The sequence below is a fragment of the Puntigrus tetrazona genome, chromosome 7 (genome assembly GCF_018831695.1).
Source record: "Puntigrus tetrazona isolate hp1 chromosome 7, ASM1883169v1, whole genome shotgun sequence".
In the NCBI taxonomy this organism is placed as follows: domain Eukaryota; kingdom Metazoa; phylum Chordata; class Actinopteri; order Cypriniformes; family Cyprinidae; genus Puntigrus; species Puntigrus tetrazona.
The window spans coordinates 10,838,792-10,856,231 of record NC_056705.1 but is presented as its reverse complement, the minus strand read 5'-3'; the positions used below and the strand labels follow the sequence as shown (position 1 = coordinate 10,856,231).

The 17,440-nt window shown below is 36.9% G+C and overlaps 2 protein-coding genes across 2 annotated transcripts; one reads left to right on the top strand and one right to left on the bottom strand.

The window, feature by feature from the left end:
- Window positions 1–6,011: 6,011 nt before the first annotated feature.
- On the bottom strand, window positions 6,012–8,277 carry mrpl46 (mitochondrial ribosomal protein L46). Its single transcript, XM_043245296.1, has 4 exons — window positions 8,002–8,277; window positions 7,124–7,325; window positions 6,852–7,022; window positions 6,012–6,516 (listed from the first exon to the last, which is right to left on the bottom strand). Exons 1-4 carry the CDS (start codon window positions 8,239–8,241, stop codon window positions 6,269–6,271), a joined length of 861 nt encoding a protein of 286 aa, XP_043101231.1. The 5' UTR covers window positions 8,242–8,277; the 3' UTR covers window positions 6,012–6,268.
- Window positions 8,278–8,500: 223 nt separating this feature from the next.
- mrps11 (mitochondrial ribosomal protein S11) lies at window positions 8,501–15,884 on the top strand. Its single transcript, XM_043245298.1, has 6 exons — window positions 8,501–8,673; window positions 9,208–9,324; window positions 9,709–9,807; window positions 10,064–10,193; window positions 11,541–11,606; window positions 15,568–15,884. Exons 1-6 carry the CDS (start codon window positions 8,594–8,596, stop codon window positions 15,673–15,675), a joined length of 600 nt encoding a protein of 199 aa, XP_043101233.1. The 5' UTR covers window positions 8,501–8,593; the 3' UTR covers window positions 15,676–15,884.
- The last annotated feature ends 1,556 nt before the right edge of the window (window positions 15,885–17,440 follow it).

Here is a 17,440-nt window from a genome sequence, read left to right as displayed (position 1 = left end):
TACGCATCTGAGGTGAGAAGATTTTTCTTTTGGCAGCTACTTTTATCTGGAGGTTGCTTTAAGTTTTTTCGTCTCAATGAACCAACGCGAACGACACAGGAAAGCTACCATCTCTGTATCTCTTTTATTTAGCCTCATTTACAAGGGAAATGTGCGCTCGTCTTCACAAATGTGCTTATTCGGAAATCCCATGGGTCTGTGGGAGGATATAAGGAAGTTAGTTTAAATTAAATATAGCACTTTTTTTCAAATTAAAGCTATTAAGTTTTACTCTTTTTCATGCATCAACAATTAGGGGGAGTGCGTGTATTAGCATTTTCAGGAAATGCTGGTTATGTGTTGAAGACATGCCAGTGCGATTAAAATAGTTTTTCTCAACACAAGCATTTATGGAATCTCTACCGAACTTTATTCATTTAGCGAGTTTCGACTTGAGTTTAAAGTAAAATCAAAGTGTAATAAATTAATCACTGTAAGCTGTAAGGCCTACTACTTTTCCCAATGTGTGCTGAATATATTGCAGAATATTCTTCTATTTTACACAGTCTTTACTATTTTGGTTTGTTGTCCACATCAGTTGTATTTACCTGCCACCAGTCTTTGTGAAATGTGTATCTAGATGTTATTTTAATATGTTTGGGCCGGTTCAGGTCGTTTTTAATGGTGCCATGTTCCTACTGCATTTATGGATTTATGTGGAATTTATCTAAAATGATTTTGCACTGTGTCTAAATTCACGCACTTCTTAAATCCTGCTATCTTGTTGTTACATTTAAGTTCACGTTTATATTTATATTACATTTAAAGTTTATCAGTTCGTACATTCCCAGGGAACGTAGCCTTATATTATATAACTTTGCATGATTAAAGTTTATCAGTGTCAGAGCTTGCACTGGTCTTTCCAATGCAATGTGCATATTCAGTGTGTGCTATAGTGTTTAAAACTATAAAGCAGGACCTCTAAATGTGGCTAACTTGTTGCCTGATAGGAAATAACTAGAAGCGTCTTGTAAGAAAAAAGCAATCAGGTGTCAGAGCTTGCACTGGTCTTTCCAATACTCGCAATGTGCATAGTTGAGTGCGTGCTCATATGAACAGATTTAAAACTTTAAATTTTATCAAGTCACTCATCTTCTGCAGTGAATGGATGCCATGATAATGAAAGTTCAAACAGTTGGTAAAAACCTAACAATAATCCACAAGTAATCCAAATGGAGTAAATTTAATTATGACCATATACACATTACATAAACTAAATGCTGTCTTGTGTAAGTTGAATGTGTTTGGCTACCCCCAAAAAATGTGCATAAACATTTAATATAATTTTTTTACTTGGAGGGATTGAATACAGTAAGCCATGCATGATGCAGCCATATGTTTCCCACTAATTATGCATTTTGTGTGGCGCCACAGTGTTTTTGAACGGTTATGCGAATTGTTGCATGTTAATTGATTGATGACCCTCGGCGCCTTTTCCTGGCTTCTATGGCTTAATTTAAACACAACAAGCAAGTGCAAAAAGTAATTGCATCATTTGGCAGGCCGGTGTGGAGCAACTGTTGTCAAAAATGTGCGTCTATTGTGGTTCGCTGTGTTTAACCAAAGTCCTGCAGTTCACTGACACGGTTTCAGCCTTTTCTCATACAAGCATTTTAAATGCACCAACACTTTTTTAAAAAATGGCTTCTGCCATTAACACATAATGGTTAGATTGTCTTGAAAGATGCTTAAGAAGGAGGCAATAAACTCGTAAATGGTTGGTAGAGTATCAATCAAGAACATCAGATGGACTCTATGGAGATAGATAATACCCAGATAAAGGGGGAAAAAATCCCAAAGCCAGTTCTGGCCTTAACAGGGACTTCTTCAAACATTCCTAATCTCTCCATTACCCCCAAAGGGATTTCAGTTCAATTTTAGTCTTCCCATTCTCTGGATCCGTACCAGGTCAGGAAAGGGGCTTGCGCCCCCCCGTCTTTCTTAGCGCTGCCCAATAGGTGTAATTATGATGGATGGGGCAATTTCCAGAAGCTCTTTTTTGCCAAGGGGGTCATACCCATCTTGGTTTCTCACAAATGTAATGACTTTTCAAAGGAGCGCACTCACAAAAGTGCATCCGCAGCACAGTGTTTGAGAGCTGACCTAAGGCCAGGTATGAAAAAGCAACAAATCACTGACTATAACTGGTAATGACACCTAATGACACCATTTGCTTTGTGCTCAAGGAACCCATATTCAATGACACATTGTATGTTGGTTTTTCAGTGAAGGATATTCAGTGTCAGATTTTCCTCAGTGGTATAATGACTCTATTTTTATGTCACTTTGTCACTGAAATGTCAAGCCAACCATTCATTTTGATTTGATTAATTTTTCGTAAGCAAATCCCAGCACATACTGTACGGTCCTTCTTTACTAATGTAATTTTGCTCAAGAAATGAATTACAAATTCTGTTTAGAGAACCCTAGGAATTTTCAAATTAGATCAAGATTTTCAAAATCAAAAATTTGAGGAAAAAAAATGTGTATGTGTGTGTGTGCGTGTAAAATAAGCCTAGTTCTATGGAAAGTAATATTTAAATTGTTTATACAATAGTGTAAGATGATTGTGTGTACAAAAAATCCTAACATCAATTAAATATTTTATAGTAAATTCTAAAAATATTTTCTTAATATCTTGTTTTGACTTGAGTACACTGACAATATCACAGAAGGTGAATTTTTTAATTTGACACAAATTATAAATGACTCTTGAAAGGAAAATAAATAGCTGTATAAGCTATATTGTAAATATTGAAAGTAGGGGTCATTCATAAAAGTATATTCACTTTTGGGATTCCTTGGCATCAAATACTTAAAAAACCCTGTCCAAAACTGTTGGCTCCGGGATAAGTATTTCAATATTTTTTTGCTGAAGTTTTATAAACCAATAGAGTCTTTGCTTGTTCAATTAAATTGCCTTTTCTGGATTAAAACAAGAAAGCAAATGGAAACCGTGTTAGGTTAACTGGGGTTAAATTTCTTCTTTGGGACTTCGTTCCTTACAACCAAAGATTTTGCATTGTGCTCTCTTTTTATAAATGCTTGATTGATTCCAGGCTTTGTTTTTTAAGGGCAGTCATTCACTTTAATTTGAAATGGGATTTGGTGACTAACAACAAACAAACAGGAGAGGGAAAAAGTGCGGAGGAAATATCAATTCTAATATCGTCAAAGGATGTTTAATCCTCTCAGACATGACAAAGCACCGTGATAGAGATGTGAGAGACGTGAGCGAGGACAAAACATGCTGATCAGCTAATTGTTGTACATCCCCTCAATAACCTCACCTGATCTCATACAGCTGAGCTCAGCGCTTGAGGTCTTTAAAGGGAGGCAAGGTTCGTACTCGCACCCATTTATTGCTTTCCCAGCTCCATTTAGATGTCTCTGAAGACCTCTGAGCCCCCATTTTAACCTTCAATTATAAATTAAGCTGTTGAGGTAAAACGTGTTTATGGGCTAAATGTGGCCAATTTAATTTGAAATGGGATTTGGGTCGAAATGTCTTTGCAGCAAACATGCATAATGTTCTTTATTCTCACAGTTATTAGGTTAGACACTAGCGTCTTGAGTACCCTTAACTACATAGAGCACTGTATGTATACCTGAACTAATAAAACTAGAACAATATGCCAATATCTGGATTAATGGCAGACTTGAGATACGGTGCTTACAAAAGACTTTTAGTGGCTTTACAGCAATGAATCATGCTCGACGTCTTTAGGCTTTTTTGACACTGATCAACAGAAAAAAACACTGTAAAGGCATTTCAAGTATAAAATCCAAACCGCTTCATTTCATAAGTTTTCACCCCCTTAATATGACACGTAAATAAATCAATAGTTAAAATTACTTGGGTGCAGTCGGAGTTTCAGCTGATAAAAGCAACTCTATCTGGGAGCTAAAACTTCTAGTGCGTCAATATTGTGGCAGAACTTACATCAAGACAAAAAAAAAACTCTCAGAGCAATTCAGCGGAAAAGTAATTGAAAAGCACAAGTCAGGGAACGGCTACAAGAAGACTTCAAGAAGTCATTGAATATCCCTTGGTGAATAGTTAAATCAATAATTAAGTAATGGAAAGAGCATGGCAGTTCTGTAAATCTACCTAGAGCTGGCTACTCAAAAAGCGAGCGACCGTGGAGAACACTAGTGATGGAGGTCACCAAGACCAGCTGAAAGAGATGTTTCTGTCATCTGAGGAGACCAAAATAAAGCTTTTCGGACATCTCAAACTCAAGCCTCAGTAAAATGCATAATATATTTTAGGAAGCTTGGAGATGGCAGTGCCATGCTGTTAGGAATGGACCAGGAAAATCATGCAGGACAAACAAAAATCTCCTATGACTCAAAATTGTACTTGGAAGCATGCTTTAGAAGAAAAATGGAGAAACACTGCAGTTGCCAGTGAAACCTATCCACGTGAACACAAGTCTGAAATTACTGTCATCTACTTGATTCTGACTTGTTGGGGTAAATACTCATGAAATTGGTTATTTAATGTTCATTACACGATGTTGTTAAGGCTCATGCCCTGGTGCAGCAAGATCAGCCAGTCCAGTTGATTTACGGATGGACTTGAAAAGTGCAGAAAGAAACACGCAGCTTGCAGTTTTGAGAGAAGAATGGAGAAGCACTGCAGTCAGTAGTGACCCACAAACTGCTGCTACTCAATTGAGGTGAATGCAAAGCAGAATTAAACATCACTTTTTATAGGCAGTGTACAGCTTCGGCGTACAAAGAAAAGCTCTTGCATTGACACTCAATCTCACAAAAACTGTCAAGAAATATCTGGGTCATTCTTTACCCCCCCCCCCAAACAAAATAAGAAATAATTTTAGGATAAAGACAATAATGCCTGTTTTTAGGACTGTTGATGTTTTTTCCAAAGTCATTTATCACTTAGCATTACTAAAATGGGCCTTTCTTAAGCACGTGCTCTTTAAAGTGTCTCCCAATGCAAAGCCCACAACTGCACTATTTATGAGGAATTTTGTAAGTAGTTTCTCCTCCAAATCCCAAAACGCTGGCGGAAATGACTGTCTACAGCCAATTTTTAGAGAACTACATAATCAAGGTGCCTAAATAATGCATAGTATTACTAATCCCCATTTCCACCAGCACAGCACAAAAGTCAATGACCATTTGACAACTGTGCAAGAGAGAGAGAGACATAAAAGTGCATAAGAGAAACCACAAGTACTACGCGTTTAAATTTGACAAGACAGAAATATACCGGCCAAAAGCATAATTGGATATCCTTTGTGTTTTTCGTGAAGGGTGAAGTACCCATTGGATGGTCTGTCCTTCATTCTTTGTCCATCTACTGCCCTCAAGTGGTAGTTTTTAAAGGACACCATACATACGCTGATAAAGAAGTTGGTTATGATTTTATGCTACATTTTACAAAGTGCTTTTTTAAAAACAGATGAGATTAAATATTTTATTTATCTCATTTAAACAATTAAAGAAGATATTTTGCATGTTTGTGGAAGTTAGTCTGCCTCATATGTGAGTAAGGGCCTCAAGGCCAAACTGACTGACTGTATAGGCCTCATGTCTTCTCAATGGGACTCTGCTTGTGAATAGACAAGTAGCAAAGATGGAACATGCCACGGGATGAGATGTTGTGTACAACTCATTAAAATCCTGAAATATATCTGCCTTTGTAATAGAGCACCCGGAAATTAGTAGATAAGAGAAACTACTTTGAAAAACAGACTAGCAGGTGTTTTTCTACAATGAGAGCAAGCTTTATGGAAACTTAGCTGTGAAAAAGTACTGGAAATTATGCATGAACAAGTGGTCTCCTCATTAGACAGTGACCAATGATGAAATAATATAAAGATGGCATCCTGGACATAGATTGAGATGTTTTGCAGTCATTTCGCAACAAAGTCTGATTTTGACTTCTGCCTCCTGAGCATTATTTTGGCCGAGAAGACTTTTCTCCACAAGATCACATGCTACAAAGTCAAAACCTGGGCTTTTTAATATTGCATTAATTGTCATATAGATTACCATTTACAAGCAGGATAAATATACAAACACATGGCAGATGACAATAAATTGTATCTACATGACAATCTGAACATCACTTTTTTTTTTATATTGACATCATCTAATGGAATAGGGTCCTCATGGAATCATAGTCCAAAAATGAGAAAAGCATAAACTTGGGGACTGTTTTCCATCATATTCTCCATCATGTCCATGTCTTCCTATATTATAAAGCCATAATGAAGCGTTGGACTTGTTTAAGGTACCCAGGCTTCAGGAAGTCCTGGAGTTCATCCTTTTTTACCCAGGCAAACGAATTGTTCTCCAGAGGTAAGTGCTTATGGCCCAGTAGCACAGCTTTGAAAAAGAACACCTTGGCTCCGACACTGCCCTCTTTCTGAATATCCTTTGGGTATTTATATTTGTAAAATCCACAAGGTGCATTGCCAAGAAAAGTAGCCTTCAGGTCAGCATCTACAGAGGACAAATTAAACAGAAGCTTAATTATTTAACCCACATCCCCTTCGATTTAAGAATTACAGTCTTGTTATATCATCACCTTCAGGCCGAATGAAAAAAATGTCAACTCTCAACTCTCCAGTTTAAACTAAACTACCCGTAGCTGTCTAATAAATGACTATTGCAATTTATGCATCAGAATCAGACAGAGCTGCGTGGCCAAGTATGTTTGCACACACAAGGATTTTATTTTGGTGACAACAACACGGATAATAAAAATTAAGACATGTGAATAAAACACGCATATGTATATAAATCTAAATAAACAAAATAGACAAATTCGTACGTACCTGGAAGACTCGCAAGAGCACGTTCGGCCGTCTGTCGGAGTGTCTCTCCCGTCTGCCACTGAATCTGAGGCAGCAGCCAAAGCTTTTCACTGCCAACATCCTTCTTCACCAGCAAGACCAGGCTGTCTGCTAAACAACGCTCTGAAGAACTTACACCTTTCTCATCGACACCTGTAATTTGTGCACATTCGACATGTCTTATAACTCTGAAATGTAAAAAAAAAAAAAAAACATGACTTGCATTTTTAAATACGGGCCGATATAATGCTAACCTTGTGACCTTGGAGCTGGTTGAAACTGCTTGAGATTCTGTTCCCATATATCTTCCAGATCTTGGGCTGTGACAATTTCTTTGTCTCTGTAATCCTCCTCTTCATCTGAATCATAATCCTCTTCTTGTTTTCGGCTCATCCGTGCAGCATCCTCCAGGAGCTTTAGCTCATGATCCGAGAGCAGACTTCTCTCCAACTCCATCTGAAACAGCAAGCAGTGTGTTTGAAAGGTGGCTCGTGGCGAACACGTCAATGGATGGGCAGCTCTTTAAGGGTACGCTTGAAGGGCAGAGCGCAATATTAAGGTACATACAAGCAGACAGCCTCAAAAAAATGCTAAACAGCACAATAAAATGAGAAAAATAAAATAAATTATATGCATGTAAATGGTGCTGTCACCAACTACATCATCTGAAAACATTATATAAAAGAGTGGTGTATTTAAAATTATAATAATATTAGTCACCCTGGACCAACAACAACAAAAACAGTATCTTAAGTAGCACAAGTATATTTGTAGCAGCAATCAAAAACAAACTGTATAGGTAAAAAATTATCGATTTTTTATTTAATGCCAAAAATCATTAGCATATTAAGTAAAGATGATGTTCCATTAAGACATTTTGTACATTTCCTACCATAAATATATATTAAAAAAAATTTTTGATTGGTAATATGCATTGGTAAGGACTTTACTTTGACAGTTAGTAATTTTATAGCACCCTCAGATTACATATTTTCAAATACTGTCCTGTCCTAACAAATCATGAACGGAACGCTCATTTATTCTGCTTTTTTAGATTCTGAATTTACTTATGACAGGTTTTTGGTCCAGAGACAAATTGTATATTTCATTTGAAATGTCGTCTCTTTCATACCTGGTGCATAAGCTCCATGAACTCCTCCTCAATAGGGCTCTTGTCTTGAGAAACCACAGGCGGCCGCTGCAGACAAACGGCTCCATGCAGCGCCCACGGAGAAGCGACAGCAGCAGTTTTGACATCTTGCGCAGACCACTGTGGCCTAGTAGACGTAACATTTCGCGCGCCTTTGTTTAATGTAGTCGTAGTTATTATTCTCCATAACGGCCGATAAACTCTAGCGAAGGGCGCCGCCATTTTGACCGCACGTGTTCCCGTAGTGCTTTGCGGAGTTTGTCGAATAGACGCGACTATTTCAGAAATAGGGGGGGACCAGTTTATCAAAAATGTTTGGCGGTACTTACAAAGGTCATTTATTGAAAGTAAAGAAACACTATAATTATTTAATGTGTTACAAAAAAGTTAACCTAATTTAAAATACTTTACGTCACATTCTATACGTTGGCGTCTATAATATAAATAAAACACCCCTCTGAAATGTAGCGCGATTGTGACTTTCCATTAAACACACTGTACGCGACCCTCAATGTCCGCCAAGCTGCCTAAAGTCATGTGTGTGTGAATAAACCGCACGATTTAAACACACAGTATGTATCTTAGGCTATATAGCCTCGTTCGGGGTTCGTGTCAGCAGCTTTTTAAACCCTTGAATGAATCTGGACGGATAATGTAAGTAGCTTATGTGGTTTTATAGTAGCACATCTAATGAAGTGCTTAACGTTATTTTAATGTTTTGTGTTGACGCTATATTTAATTATATAACAAATGTTGACATAATATTAACCTGTTTTTTTGTCATGGTTCCATATTTCTAAGCATATGCCCTTTTTTGGACATGGTACTATAGTAATACCATGTTTTTGGACGTGACGTAATTTTTAAGGCATTAGGATATCAATATACCAACATTGCATCATAGTAATAACATGTCTTTCTCCACCTGTACCATCTAACATGATTGTACATGTGCTTTGACATATCTCAAAATTCAGTTTGGAGATACATACTCAATCTTTATTACAATTTTTTCCACATTTTACATTAATAGGGTGGTAATCAAAACTATGAAAAAAACACAAGATAAAAGATCTTCTATTTGAGCTTCCTTAGAGCCGGCACAACGTGTGTCTAGAGACCAGCTTTGCATGCTCTGGATGTATTTTGTTACCAAGGGGCCTAATTGCTTGTTGTTGTCTCCCGCAGTGGCGGAAATGTAGGGCGTCATCATCCACTGTCATGCAGTGCCATCCGATTACAAGAGGCTGATGCCAAACCAGAGGAAACCGAGAAGCCATCGGCCCCTATCAGAAGACAGACAGAGTATGACAGGAACACTGACACACACCTGCTCAAATACAGTCAGTTCTCGGGATATAAATCATCACAGGAATTGCATTTCAAACATTCAAAGGATTGCGAGGCTTTCGTGAACGAAACATTCGAAAGACCAACCTTAATTTAAAACGGAACGTTTTTCGGCATTATAAATAATCGTCACTTTGAATAAAATATGAATTGGAAAACATTAGGTAGCAAAATGTTAAGTTATTATTTATAATATGGTATATATCTATGTAAAGTGTATCTCTCTTTCTAGGTAGTTCGATAGATGGATCGATATAAAAATAATTAGAATTCAATATTCTATATTCAATTTAAAGGTAAAAATGTGTGTAATTGTTGCTCATTCTTTTCTCTGTTTAGTCTCTTCCCTCCGTTCCCGGGTGAGGAGAGCTCCCTGACATGGGACAGCAAGAAGTTTGAAGAATTGCCAATAGCGCACGTTAAAGCCACATATAACAAGTAAGCTGCTTGACAAAAAATAAATTAGTGCATGCAGCCATAGCGTAAACTCATTTAATCTCTTAACCGTGCTTGCCCTTTATAGATGTGTTGTGTAGACTACATCGTGTCTTTTAATTTCAATGCCTATGTGAAATAAAGTCACAGTGTTTTCTTTGTGTATCTCGGGATTTCGTGGCATATGCGTTATAATAGTTCTTTGCGCTGCATGTTTGCGTATAGGTAAGTGTCTTTTGTCCGTCATTTCCTGCCCTAGCACACACATCCACGTCACAGATTGTCTGGGCCAGTACATGGTCCGAACCTCCTGTGGATCAGAGGGTTTCAAGAATGTGAAGAAAGCCACTCCTATTGCTGCACAGACCGCTGGGATTTCGGCCGCTGCGGTAAGATGGACAAAATAGAAGGATTTGAAATGAAATCGTATTGATTGTGTGCTGAAATAGAATGCGTCATAGACGGTTTAAGACGTTTTTGTGTGCTTCCTAAAAATAAATGCATGCAGGTTTGTCCTAAGTGGAACAGATTTTAATAAAAACTATTGTTTTGTATAGTTGTCAAAGCTCAAACTATATATGCGATCCAGTCTTAAGTAGCACAAGTTTATTTGTAGCAATAGACAATATTACATTGTATGGGTCAAAATGATACATTCATCATTAGAATGATCATCATTAGATTTCCTACTGTAAGTATATCAAAACTGAATTTTTAATTAGAAATATGCATTTATGAGAACTTAATTTGGACAACTTTAAAGGCGATTTTTCTCACTATTTAGATTTTTAAATAGTGGTATCTCAACCAAATATTGTCCTATTCTAACAAATCATACAATAGAAATCTAATTTATTTTATACAATTTATAATGTTTTATAATTGATGTATAATTATGTATTAATGTGATGAATAATTTACAATAATAATAATATAATAAAAAAATGACACTTATGGCCGGTTTTGTGGTACAGGGTCACTTAAGATTTCATTTGGACTGTCTAGTAGAGATAGAAATATCAGACATGTGCATCAAATACTTTTAATTGCAGTTGTGCACCTTTTTTGTGTCTGTTATTTAGATGTTGTCCACTTGATGGCAGCACATTTCTTTGTAGTAATTTACCACACCCCGTTTAATTGTTAAGTACCTTTCTTTAGATTCTGTTTGACTGTTTGTTTGTTTTTTGCTTCAAATTCTGTCATGCTCAAAATTTCTGTCAGAACAGGCATTAAATATAAAGTTAGAAACCGGGTTGCTCGAAACATAGCTTAATTTGAAATACAGGAAGCTTTTTGTAAAATACGACTGTCTTATGTGCATGCATGTTTCCTAAGGTACGAGATTATCAGCGGTGTCTTATTGGCAGTTTCCGCGTTTATACTGATAATGTGACTGACCGGGAGAAATAGAAAAATTAAAAATAACATTTCAAATCTTCGGTTTCATGTTTATACGTCTCTTCGGTTACTTCCACGCTATTTGTTTGTAATTTCATCAGTGTGTGTCTTGAAGAGTCTAATGACAGCCCTGAGTCACAGCAGGCTGTATAATCAGTATATGACTTCCCACTGATAACCATTCATTTGCTGTATGGACACAAGCATTATGATCTAAATTAGCAGTTTCGGACAGACCTCGGATTCTAGGCTCCTGCAATTTTGTGTTTCCTCAGTGATTCATTAGATTTTATTACGCTAAATGTTCTAAATGTATGTATGTTTGTCTTGAGCAGAAGGCGAGGGCGAAGGGGGTCACCTACGTCCGTGTGCTGGTGAAGGGACTCGGTCCAGGGCGCTTGGTGAGTAGCTTGCTAAGACCAAAGATTTGCGGGGGGGGGCAAAAAAACGAATCCACCGTTCCCCCGTCGATTAAATTGCATTGTACGTAAGAATTTCTGGGAAGCGTGATATCACTTTTTATTTATTGTGACATCTACCTGTATTTCACATCTCTGCCGTAAGACTTTTCAGCCTATCTGAACCGTGCGAAAACCAAAGTGAACCTGTGCACGTTTGAATGCGATCTCGAATCTGTTCAGCTGTCGGCATCATAATTTACCTCCGCTCTCTGTGTTGCGGTTTTCTGATAAACTAGACGGCGGCTTGCGCAGTAAATACCAAAAAAAAAAATATTGTCGGTCGTGAAAGGTAGAAGAATGCAAACCCAAATAGTAATGATTAAAATGTTTGTAATTCAAGGATCCAGGATTCTCCATGTTGTTGTTCATCACTTATTCGTGCGCACAATACAGAAAAAAAGAACAAAGAATATAAAAAATGCATAATGGGAGCAGGCAGCTATTGAATAAAATAAAGAAAATATGTATAACTAATAATTAATGCATAAAAGAAGATGGTAATAATGTCTACATTTTACCTTTACTAAAGAAAACGACTGCTTGTGTGTTTGTGTGGTGGTTTTATGATTGCCACAGGGGTTAGTGTTTTATTGTATTTTATTTTCACTTTTCTATATGGTTTTGTGGTCAAAAGTGCTGACTTTGGAGTCGTTATGAAATATAGATGCACACTACTATTGAGGTCCGTGAGATTTTTTCTGTGTTTTTTTACGCTCTATAAGTCTGCGTTTATTTAATCAAAAATACCGTAAGTATTTTTACCATTAAAAATATGCTTCTATTTTAGCCTAATATTTTCCAAAATTGAATTTATTCCTACAATGCATAGCTGAATTTTCAGCGTCACATGACCCTTCAGAATAAAATGATTCTAATATGCTGATTTGGCGCTCAAGAAAAAATTCTTATCATTTTCATTGTTAAAAAAAAAAAAAAAAAAAAAAGGTTGTGCTGAGTATTTTTTGTGAAAATCATCTTGAATGGAAAGTTCAAAAGAACAGCATTTATTTCAAACCGAATCCTTTTATACATGTCCTTACTGTCATTTTCGATCAATTCATTTCATTCTTGCTGAAAAAAAGTATGATTTAAAAAAACAAAACAAAAAAACTCTGACCTTAAACTTTTCAACAGTAGTATATGAGAATTTCTTTCCACCCAATGAATCATGTATAAGGTGAAAATGGTAATGGCACACTTCTCAGCAAATCACAAATGTTGTTAGACGATGTTTTATTTGATGTTGATTCAGTTTGTGGGTGTGTGTTTGTTCAGATTTTTAACCCAGAGTATCCTTAACTAACACCACTAATGAAAGAATAAACAAGAAAAAAACCCACAAACTTGAGTATAGGGGAAGTGATGCTAAACACTGTTGCTAGCGTGCGAATAAGAACTGTTCACAGCTTGAGGTGCACAGATGTGCAAATGAGTACAAACAGGTTCAGGGTCATAAACAAACAAAAGACTCGCTCGAAATTCGGCGTGCTTTTACCTTTTAGACTCACTGTTGTGATTTGCAGCCAAAAAAGAGCTAAAAATATATTAAAGGGCTTACGCTGTGTCTATTATTGAGACTTGGGGAAGGACTTTTTTTCAGTTACGTGCCTCATCCGCCCTGGAAGTCTTGTGAGGGTGTTCTGGTGCGGCTTCGCAAAACCAGCGAGGTGTGTGGAAAAAGCTAAAAGGTACTTCTGAAACCAGCAAGACTTGTCGAAATCAAAGAATCAAAAAGGAGCTATAGAAAATCAGTCTTTTATTGTGCCAGCGCATTTCTGCACACAGGCCTTCATCAGGGCTGAGCAATTACAAAATGAAGAAAAAGAAAGCTAACAAAGAGCAAGTTAATCAATAAGGAAATTAAAACAAATGGTTTGATATCCAATGAATCGCAAAACAAGACTATAAACTCCATTGTAAACAGTATTTTGTGCAAAATTACATTTTCGACACCAGCCATAATATATTTGCAAGCGCGCAGGGGCATCATCGTGGCGACTTTTTCTCAGGAAAACGTAAAAATCTAGTCGATTGTACGGTTTTAGGCCACCTGCGTTTCATAGTATTTTTTTCCGTGACGCTTTCAGTAGAATGGCCGCAGTGATTATTTATTATTCTCTGTGTATGCGCCTCTACGGTACGGCAGCAGTAATGCGTGCTGACTATTCAATCAATACTCTGAAACTGACCGATGAGTTCTGTGAGCTCAGCGGCCGTCTGCATGCTCTTACTCTGAGCCGGCTGGGAGGACATTAAGACTGGGTGAGAATCTAATGAGCCCCTCCAGAGCTGCAGGCCACAGGGGGCTTTTAAGACTTGTGTTTCTCTTTTACCTACCTTCGGTTTATTCACAGTCAGGAGCCTTCAGACTAAGTTGCATTTAAGCAGACGGTGGTTGGGCATAAATAAATCAATGCAAAGCCACCAACTGCAGTGCCAACTTGTTTGAATCAAATTATTAAATGCGCAAGCTGGAGTTAATAGTTGTGCTTAGATGTAGATTTGGATAGTTGAATAGAAGCTGGGTAGGAATCGGGGATGCACTGATTTTACAGTTCTGGCCAGTAGTTATTTTAATGCTGTGGCTGGTAAATGGCAAGTAATATTATAGACTATTCTATTTAATTCTCTGTCAAAATATATCCTATATATAGATATAGACAAGGGTGTGTTTTGTTTTGTTTTTTTTCATCAGAACATATTTAGAGAAATCTTGCATTGCATCTCTTGCTCACCATTGGATCCTAAGCAGCGAATGGGTGCCGTCAGAATTAGAGTCCAAATAGCTGATAAGAACATCCACAAGTAATCCAAACCACTCCAGTCTATCAATTATTGTCTGAAGTGAAAAGCTGTGTGTCCGTAAGGAACAAATCCGTAAATCCATCACTAAAGCCTGGAATACACTACGTGATTTTTGCCCTGATTTTACAGTCTGAACAAGTTGACGCTAGTTGAGCAAATTCAGAGCCAGTCTGCAGATTAAAGCTGATAGATTTCACAGAGAATCAATAGGACTGCAATTTTCTTTTAGATTCTTTTTTTTTTTTTTTTCTTAAAATTTTTCCGTCTTATTTGGTGGTTATCAAACATGTTTGGAATTTTCAGGCGATTTTAGAACACATTTGTTTGAAAAATGAATAAGCATCACGAGTTTGTGATCGGAACAACTTCCGTCGTATAGTGCAAGAACATTTACATATAAATGGCATGTTTATATATATATATATATATATATATATATATATATATATATATATATATATATATATATATATATATATATATATATATATATATATATATATATATATATATATATATATATATATATATATATATATATGTATATGTATATATATATATATATATATATATATATATATATATATATATATATATATATATATATATATATATATATGGCATGTATAGCAGCCGGAAACAACAGTTTAAAATGCTTACAAAAAAATAATGGATTTGTTTCTTACAAACATGCATCTTTTCACTTCGCAAGATGTTAACTGATGGATTGGAGTAGTGTGGATTTTATCATTTTTATCAGCTGTTTAGACTCTCAATGTGACGGCACCCATTCATTGCAGAGGATCCACTGTTGATCTGTTCCTATTTAAAAAAAAAAAAAAAAAAAGTCAATTATTCCTACATGTACAATTTTAAATATGTATTAGATGACAGCAAAGACAAACAAAACTGTAATATCCTCTAAATATAGTATGTATTGCACACCTTAAAAATGTTTTTGTCCGAATCCGCATCTTTAACAAGTATATCATGTTGAATGTTGGTATTAGGACTCATTGAGTCATTGGAGTGTATTGTTGTGAACTGTATCTCGTGGCTGACTTGGCCTACATTGATTTTGCTCCCCTGTGTGTAGTCTGCCATTAAAGGGTTAACCATGGGAGGACTGGAGGTTGTTTCCATCACCGACAACACCCCAGTGCCACACAATGGCTGTCGCCCTCGCAAAGCACGAAGGATGTGAGGAGGAAGAAACCCCATGAACCCAGAAGTCTTGTTTGTCTCTCTCTCTGCATTATCATCGACCATCCGGTCCGAATATAGAGGTTGAAAGCTCAATTATTCAGGTCAACGCTGTTCGAGAGTAATGCTTTTTTTTCCCTGTTCACAACAGCAGCGCTATGTATGTTATTTACCTTTTTGATAATTATTAAACTGCGGAGGTGTCACTCATCATGTCTGTTTTCGTTCTTATTAGCGCATGTACAGCTTTCAGCTACGCACGGCTGCGTGATTTAAAATGCAACCTTGGGATTCAAAATCTAAATTAAACCTAGAAATATACAATGTGACGATGATCATGCCGGATAACACGGATCATCAGGTTTGAACTTGTGGAGTTCATGCAGCTTGATCGCTGCTGTTATAGAAGTACAAGGGGAACGGGATAAATATGTATTTTTTTTTAATTCAACCTGTCTTTTTTTATTTTGGTTTTGTATTTAAAAAAAGTAGCATTTTCACCTGTGGTTTCAGAGTAGGATCCAACTATATTTTTCTGATCAATTTAGATGTAAAAACAGAAACATACGACAGGCTGTTACAGCGGCTGTTTGTTTCAGGAAATTGCGCAAAATTATTACCCTGTGTGTGGTCCCGAACATGTTTTTTTTTTTTTTTTTTAATAAACATTATTATATCGATACGTTAGCACTTAATCTGAGTCCGTTTCCAAGTTGACAGGCACAGGGTGGAACAGCTCCCTATAAATAAATGGACCCTTGTAAGATTATTGCCCTTTCCTACCATTACATCAGGTGCTTCGTTGCTATGACAACGGCAATTAGCAGGAACTCAGGCAGGCGGTTGAATATAAGTCTGTCCCTAGTACCCATAGCAACCAAGGTCAGGCCTGCAATGCACATCTGCTTTTATACTAGCTTTAGTGCACGCTTTTGCTCGAGGACTGGGGGAAAAAAATACATAAATGACAATAGCAAATTATTCCCAGACATGTTAATGTCCGCGTATAAGCTTGCTGGATGTCTGTGGATCAGCCTTATAGTTTTAAATCTCAAGGATTCGATTTTAGAACCAGAGCAAAAACGGTTTGGTGCGTTTTGCAGGAACTGTTTTTCTGTGGCTCCCCGGCAACAGCTGTCCTTTTCCCAGTCTCCTTTCGCACCGAGCGTCAGAGCCACCACAAAACACGGCTCATCAGCGACAAAGCGTGACTCCTACCAGCGTTTAACCCAGATGGCCGAGAATCTCAGATGTCCTCAGATAGCCCGTGCATCCGGTGGAGGCTCTGACATGGAACCTGAGTATCCCTGCTGGGATTTTGTGGGCAGTGATTAGAAACCGGAGCCAACAAGGTTGATTGAATATAGTGTTAAATGCTTTGCCTGCGATATGTATGAGTTTTTTAATTATTTTATGAGAACGCGTTCCTGGTCTTTGTGATGTGTTAAAACATTTTTGCATCTTAATCAGTTGGGAAGTCTTGTTATTTATTCATACGGATTGTGTTATGTCAAGGTTTTAAATCAAGAGACATTTATTTGTGTAGCACTTTAAACAATATAGATTTTTCAAAGCAGCTTCGCTGTAATAAACAGGACAATGACAGTGTTAAGGTCCTTTCACTTCAAGAGCAATGGCTACAAAACATGTCCAGCAAATGTGACTGGTTAATTATTTATATATATATATATATGTATTTATTTATTTTTTCAACCATTTTATTTTTTTGTAAATGTTATGAGGGATTGTTATTGATAATAATGTTT